The following is a 13751-nucleotide window of genomic DNA, read 5'->3' as shown; positions in this document are numbered from 1 at the left end:
AATTCACCTTCCATGTGAGCTGGGATTTAAGTTTCGCTGTTTTTCAGGGTCTGACTATATGCAGAGGGAATTGTAGTCTTTTTTTTTTTTTTCCACGGGAACTTCCTTTCTTGAAACACCACCCCTTGGCAGTGGACCTGCTGACACCTCAGAGCAAGACAGATAAAAAGGGCAGCCTGTCTTCCTTCTCCACACTCAGAAGCAAGTGGCAGAGACTACTCAGGAGCTTGGAAGCTGCTGGCATCGCAAGCATCTTGGGTAGAAACTCTGACAAGAACCATGTTCAGCAACATTGGTGAGTTTTTAATGCTTTATATGATATGTTAGGTGTGAGGTTTGGCAAGTCTCCTGCAGGGAGGATAGCAGCTCCAGGGATTCTCACCCCTCTGATTGCCATGGGTGACACCTTGAGGAAAGAAGTTTTGGTGCCAGCGCTGCTCAGAGGGGATCAGTTTGCTCTGGCTGTGCAAATTCTGCTTTTGACAGTTTGGTAAACTAACTGCAAGACACAGCTCATTTTTCATCCCTGTTCTTCAACCTGTAGACATCTGGTTCTGTCAGTGATAATGGGAAGGAAATACAGCTCTTTTAAACTTGTTACACATCAGTGTTAAAATAATTCCTTTCTTTCAGGCTAGTTTATCACGTAGATTATTGCTCTTTAGTGATGGCTGATAGCATCTGATGGAAGTTTCAAAATAACCGAAAGGAGGATTTGTTTGGGTTTGAGCTCTGTCCCATGGCTGTCCTGCCTGCCCTGCTGTCAGGAGATCCTGCACCTACCTAGAAAGGTGCCTGGGTCACTCCTGCACCAGCTGCTGAACCAGCACCACTGGCCAGCCCAGCCCCAGAATGCCTAAAACCCCTGGGGTTTGGGATGTAGCTGAGCAGATGCACGTGTGGGTTGAGTGGTGCCTGCAGCAGAGTTGGGAGCAGATCTCCACGGCTTTCGGGAGGGGAGCTGTGTTTTGACACCATTCTGAGTCCCTCAATTTCAAACCTCTGTACACTGAGTGTGGATGAGCTGAAATTTTCCAGGAGGTCTTGGACATCAGCATCTTTGGGATGTGATCTCACATCTCTGGGATGTGCATGAGTGTTTGCCTGGAGGCTGGCAAAAAGCAGGAGTAAATGTAGGTGTCCAAATTATGCTCTCTCTTGAAAAGTTCTCATCCCAATTCCCTTCTGTCCTGAGCAGCCCTTGTTCCCACTGAAGCCAGACATACTATAAATACCCTGCTCCATGTTCATAGTTTTTTTAAACCCCATCTCCTCCTCATCATAAGAGAAAAAAGGCCCCACATACTTACCAGTCCCAAGGCTGGTCCATCTTTGGTCACTGTTCTCTTGAAGCTCTGAACATCTCTCCAGGCCAGCAGCAATGCAATGGGGCTTGTGGGTCAGCTTGTGGGTTAGCGTAGGAAGGAGGTCTATAACAGGTAAATCATGGAACTAGGAAACAAAATACTGCCTTGAATTCTTTTTCTATTAGGAAAGGAAAAGAAATCTGACAGCACTTGGGGTTTGGGTTTGCTTCTCGTCCAGCCCAGGAGCGAGCATAGACAGGACTGCCTCTCACAGCCTGAGCCTCTGTCCTGTGAGAGGGTGCGTTCTAGGTATACTCAGCTCTTCTATAAATTTCTGTGTTGGCAAACCAAGGTGCATGCAGGCAGCTGGACACAGAGTGTGTGGGGGCCCAGCTCTGTGCCCAGGGCAGGAAGCAGGCCAGGAAGACAAAAGCAGCAGGTGAGGGTTGCCCAGGGAAGACAAGCTGCGGCCAAGTCTCATCAAATGTGGTGATGGGTGTGCCACTGGCTCGCTCTGAGGCATTCCTTGGCACAGAAGACCGTGCCAGTCAGATCAAAGGGTATCACAGGTGTGTTTGCACAGGAACAAGTGCAGCACAACTGACGGGCAGCGCTGAGTGGAGACAGGTCTTTGGCACAGTGCTCTGCACGGTCAGGCGATATTCCAGAGTGGCTGTTGTCAGTGAATCTTCCCTGTGCATCCTCAACAGAGGTTGACAGCACTGGTGATGTCCAGAAATGGGATGGATATGCAGTCCCTCAGTTAAGAAATGCTGGAAGGATGGATTTCCTAGGGCCCTTTCCCACAGCTATCCTATCTGTTCAACTCTCACATATCTTTGCAGCCCTCTCCCAGAACCAGGGCTTTCTGGTATCTTCTCACGCCTGCACCAGGGCTTTCCACAAAGAAGAAGGTTGAGCCGCTTTAGTGTTTCAAGATTTCTTAATGCGGAGGAAGATGCACTTCCTCTTTGTCCTCAAGAGGGTTAAGCAGCTAGTTCCAGCTGAAATTTTTTGACATAAATGCACACACACCCCGTTGCGCAAAACATCAGCCCAAGGCTGGCAAGTGGCATGCAGCAAGCAAACAAAAAGCACTTGAAGATTACATTGGTTAACAAAAGATGGTCAGTTTTGAGTCTACTTGTTGTGCCACTTAGATCTGTTAAGTAATTAAGATAAATATGGTTTATATATTTACTAAGAAGAAATACACAGAGGTAGTAGTCTGGTGGGGGATCCATGGGTGGTTGGTTCTGTTTGCTCGAGGCTGCAGTCACTACACAGCACGGGTTGCAGGAGGAGGTGGGCCACTGATTTCAGCCTGTCCAGGGACCAGCGCGGCATGTGGCATCTCTCACGCCACACCAACTAACAGCAGATTCCAGCCTCTTTGGTATTAGGGATGGCTCTTGTTGATTCTCAAATTTGCATGGTTGCCAGGTACCATGCAAATCTGTCAAGACATTTGGTGAATTAATCTCTTCAACCATTATGCTTTTGACTTGCTAATTTCAAAGTTACCGTAACCCGTTTTTGCCTCTCCCATGTCTTCATCTGAATCACTCATGAGAAGAGTGCTTATGAGGTATTGTTACTCCCTACCTGTTCACACGGAATGCTCTGGCTTTTCCTGACACAACTGGGCAGCCTGCCAAAGCTGGATGCAGTGACCCCCAAATCTCCATCATCATTCAAAGCTGAGGGCTTTCTTTTTGCTCAAGTGTATCACTGGGTTGTGCCTCTTGGAGCTCCACTCCTATGCCACAGCTCTGAACCACGAGCTACTGGGCACACAGATGCTGAGGCTTTTTCCGGCCCTGCTCCCATCCAGAGTTGTGGGAGAGGAGACAGTCATTTTAAATACTGTGTCTTACGAATCAGCTGCTGTGTTGGGAATTAATGGGAGCAAGGCACTTGCAAGAGATTCTTGCTGGGGAGTAAATCTGTGCTGAAGCTAAATGAGAAAAGCAGCAGTTGTCGTCAAGGGGGGCAATGCTCTGTGGTGAGTATTCTACAGCAATCCATCCAGAGCAGGGACAAGCTCCTGCCTTGCCCTCTGACTATCCAGCCCTGAGCTGCTGCAGCATGATTCTGCCTCCTCCTCCCTCCATGTCTGCCCAGGAAGTCTGAGGTTCACCTCTGTGTACTTTTTTAAAATTTTATTTTATATTGTCTTATGCTAGATCTACTCTAGATATTTCGATGACTCACAGGGCTGCATTAAGAAGAAGAAAGCTGTCTTTACTGAGAAAATTACCATCAATCTCTTTTTTCCTTCTCCTTTTCTCCTAATGTCTTTCCAGAGGATAGTCTGAAGGTCACCGGGATTGACTTTCTGAAGAGCCAGAACACCCAGCAGCACCACACAGATGGGTACAACATCAAGAACCTGGTGGTGAGGCGTGGGCAGCCCTTCCAGGTGCAGGTCAGCCTCAACAGGGAGCTGAGAGCTACTGACAAGCTGTCCCTGCGCTTTGGCATTGGTAAGCAGGAGTCTCTCTGTGGCCATCAGGCAAAGCCAGAGAGCCCCAGGAGCATCCAACTTCCTCTTCCTGGCACTGCACAGGCATTGCAGACCTGTACAAGCCTCACACATATTGTCTTGGGTTTGTTTCTAGGTGAAAATCCAATGAAAAACAGGGGGAGCCTGCTGTCGCTGAAACCAGAGCGGGAGGATTTCAACGGGTGGAGAATCTCCATGGTCAAGAAGAATGGCAAAGAGGTAGAGCCTGTGGGCGAAGGGCTCAATGCCCAGTGCCAAGCCCATCAGAAGCTACAGAGCAAAGCATCCTCATATCCCTGTCCTGCTTTCCCTTAGGCCTATGATTTTAGATGGACAGCAGCCTTGTCCTGCTTGGTTCATTGCTCGCCCCATGCACAGGCAGGCTTCACCCTATCCCACTGCCTTCCCCTCTTTCCCTGCAAGGAATTCCATGGCCCCAGCTTTGCCACTTATGCCAGTTCTGTGGCGCCATGTTTGTGCTGTGCCTGTGGCCATGGTGGGGTGTCCCTCATGCCATCCCTCCTTGTTCCCTCCTCAGTGCCTGCTGTCCGTCACCAGCTCACCCAGTGCCCCTGTGGGCAAATATAACCTGCACGTGAAGACTGATGCTAACATTTACAAGCCTGAAAATGGTGTCATCTACCTTTTGTTCAATCCTTGGTGTGAAGGTGAGTGGTCCTGCAACTGGGAGTGATAATTACTGCTACCAGGGATTGTCCCAGATAGAATTTTGCCTCATATTTTCCCTATTCTCTTTCTTACGTACATTGCTTTTTCCCCATAAAACACTGTAAACAGCATCCTCATGGAGCCAGTGAGAAGCTGGGCAATAGCAGTGAGCCAGCTCCTCACTGGATATTCTTCAGTGCCAAGACACAGAGGGACACCTATCTGTCACATCTATTTGCACCTCTGTATTATCCCTTTCTGTTTCTCTGAGCCAGCCAAAGATTAACTGAGAGAACTGGGTTGGTTTAAGATCCAGAAAAAAATAACCAGAATAAAAAATTTTGTGGTTGGCGGGCGTCAGGTCGCCGGTTCTTTCTGCTGTCTACCTATTACTCTACAGTGTTCAGAAATAGGATTTTTGCAATAATAAAAGAGTGGTCATGTAGCAATGGACCTACAGAGAGAAATTAAAGAATAGACTCATAGGAAATTCTTTCATGATAGGAGCAAAAAAAAGGGAACGCTGCATGGTCATCTCTGGGTGTGAATGTTGCAGATCCTTGGTTACCTCAGTTTAGCTTTCCATGGCAAATTTCATATGGAGTGTGCAAACCACCTGATGTCTGAGAGTTTGGGATTTTTTTCTCCAGAGGATGTTGTCTACTTGGCCAATGAGGCACAGAAGAAGGAATATGTGCTCAATGACACTGGCTGCATCTATGTTGGGTCTGCATACAGCATCTACGACAGGCCCTGGAATTTTGGGCAGGTAAAATATAGCTGTCTTGTCAGCCCTATTACCCTTCTTCATCCCTTCGGCATGAAGCCCATGAAGCTGGAACGACCCTGCCAGCTTCTCTGGGAGGGCTCACCTGCTTAAAGTAACCTATGTGCCTACATATGTTCCCTACCCACAGCTGGAGAACAGGGTTTGGTGGCACATTTATAGTCAGATCATGTGACCCTCTGGTAAAGGATGTGGAAACTGGGGACAGGGTATTTCTGATTGAAAAAATTCCCATAAGGGAATTCCTGCTCTCATGCAGCTTTAGGTGTTGTTAATCAGCTCATGAGACATGGAGAGGGGCTGATGGGGGAAAAAAAATCTGATTTACCTGTTGCATCATATTCAGGAATAAAAAGGATAAAATTACCGGCAGAGGCTATCACCTTTCCATTGGTGCCTTCACTGACAGCTGTGTGCAGGACACAATCAGCCACTCTCTCAGGAAGGGTGTTCCTGCACACTGCCTCTGAGATAACTCCAGAGGAGCGGAATGTCAAATTGCCTTGGGCTAGAGATAAGAGGTGGATGCCAGAGCAGATTTATTTGCACCCTTTAGAAAGCACACAGGCACCCAAGCAGAGTATCCCACACCCTATCCAGACAGAAATCTCAACCAAAAAATGTTAAACTCTGGGGTTTTTTCTGTTTTGTTTTGTGTTGTTTTATAAGTCTACAGTTTTTGCAGGACTTCTGCAGAATATATATCTGCAGGACACACATAGCCCAACAAAGGTGCTCACACTGATGCCTTTACACAAAAGGAGCCAAAGGGCATCATCTGTAGGGCTGTTCCTATCCTAATATTTATTCTGCTGTTAAGCAATGAGAATTGATATTGATATTCTGACAAGCTTCATTGGATCAGATGTTTGACATCTTTCTGAACTGGACCTCAGGGAGCTTTATCAGCAATTGCTAATTAGGAGTCTTTGCTGTAATAATTAGCATTTGCGTACCTTTCTTTCTTCCAAAGTTTATTTTGTACCTGTGCCAATAGACTTAATATCAGTAGAGATCTTAAATTTTCATTACTCTTGTGAGTAATTTGCAGAGTTGCGGGGATATGACGTTGGTGACTTTTGTGCACAGGAGTAAAGATTGCCGGGTCAAGTTCCAACTGTGTTTGCAAGACACGTGAGACAGGCTTTTATCTTCCAAGGCTGGGTTTAATTTTAGCCCTTCTTTGGAGAGAACACCTTTGGGAAGGCCCACAGCCTTGGAAATTCAATATCATAAAGGAAGTTTAGAAGTTAGAGCTAGTCATACATTTTCCTCTAAGTACATGCTTTACAGTGACAAGAAAATTCTGTTTTAGAGCGGCATATAAAAATATCTCCATTTTCTCCTCAAAACAGTTTGAGGAATATGTCTTGGATGCCTGCATGTATCTGCTGGACAAAAGCAAGCTCAGTCTGTCTGAAAGAAGGGATCCTGCAAGTGTGTCCAGAGCCATGTCTGCTTTGGTAAGCCTCTCTCAGTGAAGCGGTTTGCCCTTCCATATCTTCCCTCCTCCTCACTTGCTCTTCTTTCCCTGGGACCATGAACACCATTTCAAGAGGCATCTGAAACAGGTTCCTTTGGGAAATGGCAAGCAAAGAGACAGAGCATTTTTTTAGGTGGAGGGAAGAGGCAAACAAAAACGTTCCTACCTCCAAAGCTTGCAGATGCCCCAGTGGTTGTCCTTCCTCATTAGTTGTGTTGGTGAGGCCAACACAAGGGTTGTGTTTTGGGCAGGTAACTGCTCTGTGTCGTGGGAGCCCTGTATTTTTAAGATACAAGATGCAGAGTTAATATTTACTGCCCTGAGCAGAGGTGCCACCTCCCTCTAGATATCCAGGTGGAGTCTTTCTAACCAGAGGAGCCCCCAGCCAGCACCAGCAGCCTTGATGGGTCCCACATGGCTCTGGAGCACCTGGGAAGCCACAGGGCCGGCAGAGACCCTGCGGTTTAAGCCACATCTGCCTCATCCCTTTATTTTTCTCCTTTGTGCATGTGTGTGTGGCCACAGGTTAATGCCAACGATGACAACGGAGTCCTGCTGGGGAGCTGGTCAGGGAATTACGTCGGTGGAACATCCCCTATGGATTGGATCGGGAGTGTCACAATTTTGCAGAAGTACTACAAAACAAAGAAGCCGGTCCGTTATGGCCAGTGCTGGGTCTTCGCAGGAGTCCTCAACACAGGTGAACGGTGACCCTCCTGAAGAGCCTCCTGTCTCTGACACCCCAATTACTGTGCTAGTAAGCCAAATTACTGCGCCTCTGAGCAACTGAGGTGGCAGGGTCTGTCTGTAAGGAGAGGCTGAGGGAGCCAGGACTGCTTAGCCAGGAGGAGAGAAGGATTTGGGGGTCTGATCCTTGTGTGTAAATACCTGACAGGAAGGAGTGAGGCACAGACAGGCTCTTCTCAGTGATGCTCAATGACAAGACCAGAGGTGATAGGCACAGCCTATCTGAACCTGGGAAAACAGCTTTTTTCACTGTGAGGGTGGCCAAGCAGTGACACAGGGTGCCCAGAGAGGTTATGGAGTCTGTATACTTGAAGATGTTCAAAAGCCATTTGGACACAGTCCTGAGTACCTGCTCTAGAGGACCCTTGGTGGGCAGAGGGGTCAGATGAGAGGATGCCCACCAGTCTGAGGGATTTTGTGTTTTGTCTGTGTGTGCTGCAGTCATGCGATGCCTGGGAGTGCCGTCCCGCTGTGTGAGTACTTTTGATTCGGCCCACGATACGGAGGAGAACCTGAGAGTTGACATTTACCTGAACGAGAAAGGAGAAAAGCTGAACATATCCTTCGACTCTGTCTGGTACTGCCCTGTGCTGCCTTCAGTGCCCCATTTCCCAGCCCCAGTAATTTCCTTTGAGAATTCCCCTACTGCTTGGGGGTTTGTTGCCTTGGCAAGAGAGAGAGAGAAAGCCAGGGGGCTCACAGGGTTACCTGCAAGTACCCATTAAATCTGCCCTTACTAAAGAATTAAGGGAGGAGATCGTGACTCTTCAGGTTGTAACAACTCACTCCTTTTCTTTCCAACCCAAATGCATGCAGGAACTTCCACGTGTGGAATGATGTCTGGATGAAGAGAACCGACCTGCCAAATGGTTTTGATGGCTGGCAGGCAATTGATTCAACCCCTCAGGAGCAAAGCCAAGGTAGGAAAGGCTCTTCTGCAACTCCTGAGGGAGGCAGAGGCATTCTGTGTGAAAAACATGCTTCCCAGTCAGCAAACCAAGTACTCCCCATGCACAGCTTCATGTACTGGGGCATTCTAAAGCAGCAGGTCTCACTTCTGCCACCTCAGCCCAGGATGGAAGGAACAGCATTTCTTGGCAGGCAGAACACCAACCTTGTGGGAACATGAAAGTTGTTTCAGAGGTTAGAGCACATGTAGGTCATTGAGGTCATGAGCCTGTTCATTGGTAGGTGAGAGGGGTCACCACCAAAATTGGTGACTACATTCCCTGCACAGGTTCAGGGAATGTGAAGGTGGAAAAAAGGTTAATTAATCCTCATCGAAGTGCAGAAAGTGAAATATTGTTTAGAGATCAAACACGGGTGTCTGGACACAGTTGACTTCGTAACATGGTACTGAAATTGACTAAGGAAGAAACTTTCTAACACAATTTTGAAGGGCATGTGCTGTTGTTTCTTGCCACATAACTGCCAGCAAAGCCACTATATTCCTCATTATCTGTTTATCAACTGGTTCCAGCTACATTTAGCATCCTGTGTGGCTACTTTTACATTCTTTTATCTACTTCTTTAAAATATATTGCCCTTATTTGGACAAGGCATCATGATGTTCTGTTCCTTTTATCAAGCCAAGCTGTGGCTTTCTAACCTTAAAATCACCTAAGTGAGGGGAAACACGCAAAAGCTCCTACCAGTCTTTGGTCATCTAAAAAATTTCCAATCAGCTATGGGATAAATGAGAGGGTTTGGAGTTTATTGCTGAGTTGGAGGACTATTTACTGCTAAATATCAACTGCCATGGCCACAGACCCCTGCTTGACTGTGTCTGAGTTTGGAGCAAAAACTGGAGTCACTGCTGGTGTTTGGAAAAACAGCTGGTATTGAATGCCCTTTGTAGGTCGTTTCCAGTGCGGCCCATGCCCGGTGAAGGCTGTCCGGGAAGGAGACGTGTATTTGCCCTTCGACAGCAAGTTTGTGTACGCGGAGGTGAACGCTGACAGAGTCTACTGGCTTGTCAGGAAGGTGAACGGCAGGGACAAGTACTTCAAGATTGGCACGGAGACCCAAGCCATCGGCAAGAACATCAGTACAAAAGCCGTGGGGCAGAACAGGCGGGAAGACATCACCCAGGAGTACAAGTACCCCGAAGGTAACAGCCCCCATCCTCTAACTTAATGCCAAAGAGGAGACCCCGACCAAGCAGGTCATCCCACAGCGTGTGTTGTTTCCAGGAGAAAACTGCAGGAGTAGCTGCAGTGGCAGACTCAGCGTAAGGCCTGGAGACCCTCGGGAGGCAGCACTGCTCCCGGGCATCCTCATGCCCGCAGTGACACCTATAGGCTGCTCTTCAGGGACACGAGCAAGCTTTCAGGCAGGGGAAGAACTGGCCAGAGTGATGAACCCAGTCGTCAGGCTGACCTTGGCTTTATTTCTTCGTTCTTCTCTGTTTTATCTTTCCATTCCCCAAAACTTATTGGGGAAAAAAAAAATCCCACGTTTCCTCCCCACAGTCCTCAAAATCCAGCCATGTTGTCCTAGACTGTTAAACACTTCTCAGTGAAGAGGGCAAAAATATCAGGCTGAAATATTTAAGAGCATCCATCCTCTAAATTGTCTCTTCCAGGAAATTCTCCCAGCCTAGAATGCTACAGTTAGATTTGGTGTTAGCATAAAACCAAGAAGTTGTTCTGAGCATAGGCTGGAGGTGCTCTGAGATCCTCTCCGCTTTTTAGCAAGAGCATAAATAAAGGGAAGATAGCTCTGGGTGGAGAGGCTGAGATACAGCTCTCATATTTTTTTTTCATCCAGGCTCCAAAGAGGAAAGGATGTCTATGCAAAGAGCTTACAGCTTCATACGTCCTTCGGGATTGGTGCCTCGTTCAGGCTATGCTTCGACTGTGCAGACACTGGGCGGGAACATCCAGCCTTTGGTCCTGAAGGATCCAGTCACCAAAACTGGTCTCCACCTTGAGATAACCAATACAGAACCTTTGCATCCTGGCAATCCCCTTGAAATGGCCATCACAGTGAAGGTCTCTACTCCTGGGAACTGGACCGTTGACCTCACTGGCTCCTGCCAGATGCAGTACTACACTGGGAAAGTTCAGGCCAATCTTGGAACTACAAAGGAGACCATCAATCTTGAAGGCCCATCTGGTAAGCACAGAAAGCTTGCTGTGTTCTGTAGACTAATTTACTGTGGCAGTCTGGGGTTTGTACTGGCTCCATTATAGACCAGTGTATGGCTCTGTACTTTGTGAAGAGCAGAAATTGCCTACCTAGAACCTATTTCCCTCTCAACTGCATTTGGAAGTCTCAGTTACAGACTGGGGTCCCTCTGTAGCAGCGACCAAAATACGAAGGCCCTGCTGCAGCTTCAAGGAGGTAGTTAGAAATACATCAGTGTGGGCAGACAGAGGTTTTCATGGAGTGAGCGAGATGTGCTGAAGCATCTCTCTCCTGTCCTCACTGTCTAAACACGAAAGATGTCACCACAGGCTTTGTGTGCATCCAGGTGGATCCGATCCCTCACAGGATTTAGATGGCTGGAAATTTCAGCCTTTTTTTGTTCTTGGGTTTGCCACTTCTGATTTGGGTGATGGTGATGCTGGTGAGTGTTATTTTCTGAATTCTTTGCCCAAGCAAATTCCCACTTTACCACTGCCTGCCTCGCTGTTCCCTGGAGCTGTTTGCTGCTGTGCTTTGCACATTTTTGAGTAACCTGGCTGGCATTTTTGATCCCAAGCAATGTAACTAAAATTTGCTAAACGAGAGACTAATGAATGATAAATAATTAACAACACTTGCTGATTCCTAGCATGAATCACTGACAAAAAAAAAAAAAAAAAAAAAAAACACACCAAAAAACAAACCAAAACAAACAAACAAACAAAAAAAAAACCAACCAAACAAAAAAAAGCCAAAACTCCAAAAATCTTTGCTGTTGATAAATGCTGAGTGTTTTCACTCATATACTGTTGCTGTCAAAATGCAGTAGGGCAGGACACAAAGGTAGTCCCATATACACATGCATACATATATATGTACATATACACACTTAGGGAAAAGGACAACCATTTTTGGTTTCATTCCCAGAAATCAGGAAGCTTTGTAGCTAAAGCAATGCTCAAGCACCAGCACTGCCGACTTTGTGGCTTTTCTGAGCCACTGGAAGGTTGTCCAGGCAATTAAAGATAAATTCTGAAGCTAAAGGAAAGCCAGCAATTTTATAGAAGGCAGAAAACCGTCTGGGGTGCAGGCTTAGATGTACCAAATCTCCCACTCCTCTGCTTCCTCCTGAGTGCCTGGGCAGCCAGGGATGAGGGCTGCTCAGGTGCTGGATGTGATCCCAAGCCAGTGCTTGTCTGAGCAGGGGGATGGTGGGACTCAGCCACCCTTCCCATGGGCTGCATGGCCAGGTAGCACTCACCCAGCCAGGGCTTCCCCCCGCAGGGACTAGGCAGGCTGGTCTCAGCAAGTACAGCTCATGCCACACTCTGGGACGCCAGCCACCAGAGCTGACTTTGCCTCCCAATTCCTGGGCATGTGATGAAGCACCAAGCTGTGTTTTCTTTCCTGCAGAGATGCAGATCCCGCTGAAAATAGCACCTGATGCGTACATGAAGACTCTGTCCTCCGTGGAAGATGAAGTGCTCATCCTTGTCACTGCCATTGCCGAGGTCAAGGAAACAAACGACAAACTCACCAAGGAGACCTCAATGAGATTCCAGTACCCCCCCATCACTGTCCAGGTGAGGCAGCTGCCAGCTGGGCTCCTGGAGGACGAGGGTTAAAGCTCTGCTCGCTGCAGCACATGGTGGTGTTAGCGTTCCCAGGGGCATCTCCCAAACAGCTGCCTCCTGGGATGCTGTTCTTGGCATCTTATTTGGCTGTTCAACGTTAATTTGAAGGTTGAAAGCAGACATGAAATGAAAATTTCACTATTGCCCCATCTAAAAGGGGAAGGCAGGGGCTGCTGGAGGGAAGGGAATGGGAGAGGACATTTTGTACAGGGCCCATCTCCAAGCCCACAGCTCTCTCTCCTGAAGGAAAAATGTGTTGAGAAACCAGCTGGGAAAACACAGTGCTTTGGGAGGGTGGAAAGGATATGAAGGGGCTGTTCCCCATCATCCTGGTGGTGAGCAAACCTGCAGCAGCTCTGACTTCTTTATTACCCCTCTAATCCCCAATCTTTGGGTTTGTTTCTTTCTTTCCTGCTCTGCCAGATGCCAGAAACAGCCAAACTGTACAATGACTTCACCTGTGCACTCATCTTCAAGAACAAGCTGAATGTGACCCTGGAAAACTGCAAGCTGCTGGTGGAGGGCTTGGGCATATTTAAGATGACAACATTTGAGCAGGGGTAAGGAGAAGAGCCAATGAAATGACCATGGCAGGACGGACTCTGCTCTGTTGTGGGTTTTTGTTGGTTTTTTTTTCAACATCCTTGAAGAAGCAGTTAGGGGATTTGAAATGAGAGGGACCTTTGCCAGCTGTGTTTGAAACTCCACCACATTTGGCCAGAAAGGCCCACACAACAGTTGACAGGCTCAGGACAGATGGGTATGACAGGGGCTCCCCCCATGCTCCTGTTGTGCTGCCCAACAAGTGTGAACACAGCTGCTTCTTTCAGACCTGAATTTGGTGTTTCAGCAGTACGGGGAACTCTGGGGAAGGTCCCCAGGATCACCAGGACCACCAGGCAGTAACATCCTGCCCCATCTGCTGCAAATTTTTCATGGGAGAAGGGGAACACCCACCCTAAACACATGCAGTGACTATTTCTTTAAGAGAAATTATTCAAAAAGTGCAAATAACTCTCATTCATGCTGGGATTATTTTGGTTTTTCCTTTGTCCTTAGGGATATAATGCCTGGCAGGATCATGAAGTCTGAAATAATATGCACTCCGACAAGACTAGGAGAGAAGAAAATCGTAGCCAAGCTGATCTCAAATCAGATCAAAGGGATCTCTACAGAGAAGGCCATCACCATCACTGAGTAGGATCGGTGCCTTGTCAGCCTGCAAATGTTGGCCTTGCTAAACGTATCGCATCACTGGGCACTTCTTTCCTTCCTACTTGCTGCACAGCACTTTTAAAGTAAAGAGCAAAAATGCCATAAAGCTAAGGGAATTAAACTGGCTTAAGGGCACAGTTGCATTGATTGCAGTTAATGGTGATTCAATAAAGATTGTGAAAACTGACCGATTTGGTTTGATGGTTTTGTCACGTTGGGATGGCTCTGATTCCACAAGGGGATGTTCCCCTCTCAGACCAGGGATAGGAGCTTG

General features: G+C 47.5%; 1 protein-coding gene across 1 annotated transcript; it reads left to right on the top strand.

Annotated features, from left to right (window-relative positions):
• Window positions 1–143: 143 nt before the first annotated feature.
• TGM4 (transglutaminase 4) lies at window positions 144–13606 on the top strand. The gene is made up of 14 exons (XM_040068328.2): window positions 144–295; window positions 3614–3793; window positions 3929–4032; window positions 4352–4481; window positions 5133–5251; window positions 6625–6732; window positions 7278–7452; window positions 7941–8076; window positions 8316–8419; window positions 9358–9609; window positions 10269–10616; window positions 12042–12211; window positions 12686–12822; window positions 13322–13606. The coding sequence occupies exons 1-14, from the start codon at window positions 280–282 to the stop codon at window positions 13461–13463; spliced, it is 2121 nt and encodes a 706-aa protein (XP_039924262.1). The 5' UTR covers window positions 144–279; the 3' UTR covers window positions 13464–13606.
• The last annotated feature ends 145 nt before the right edge of the window (window positions 13607–13751 follow it).

This window comes from Hirundo rustica, chromosome 1 (genome assembly GCF_015227805.2).
Source record: "Hirundo rustica isolate bHirRus1 chromosome 1, bHirRus1.pri.v3, whole genome shotgun sequence".
NCBI lineage: Eukaryota > Metazoa > Chordata > Aves > Passeriformes > Hirundinidae > Hirundo > Hirundo rustica.
Note: the sequence above shows the minus strand (reverse complement) of the source record. Positions and strands in the feature narration are given on the sequence as shown.

Coding starts and splice junctions, on each gene's coding strand:
- TGM4 (XM_040068328.2), top strand. Junction 5,252..6,624: donor GGCCCTGGAATTTTGGGCAG/GTAAAATATAGC, acceptor TCCTCAAAACAG/TTTGAGGAATATGTCTTGGA. Junction 8,420..9,357: donor CCCTCAGGAGCAAAGCCAAG/GTAGGAAAGGCT, acceptor TGCCCTTTGTAG/GTCGTTTCCAGTGCGGCCCA.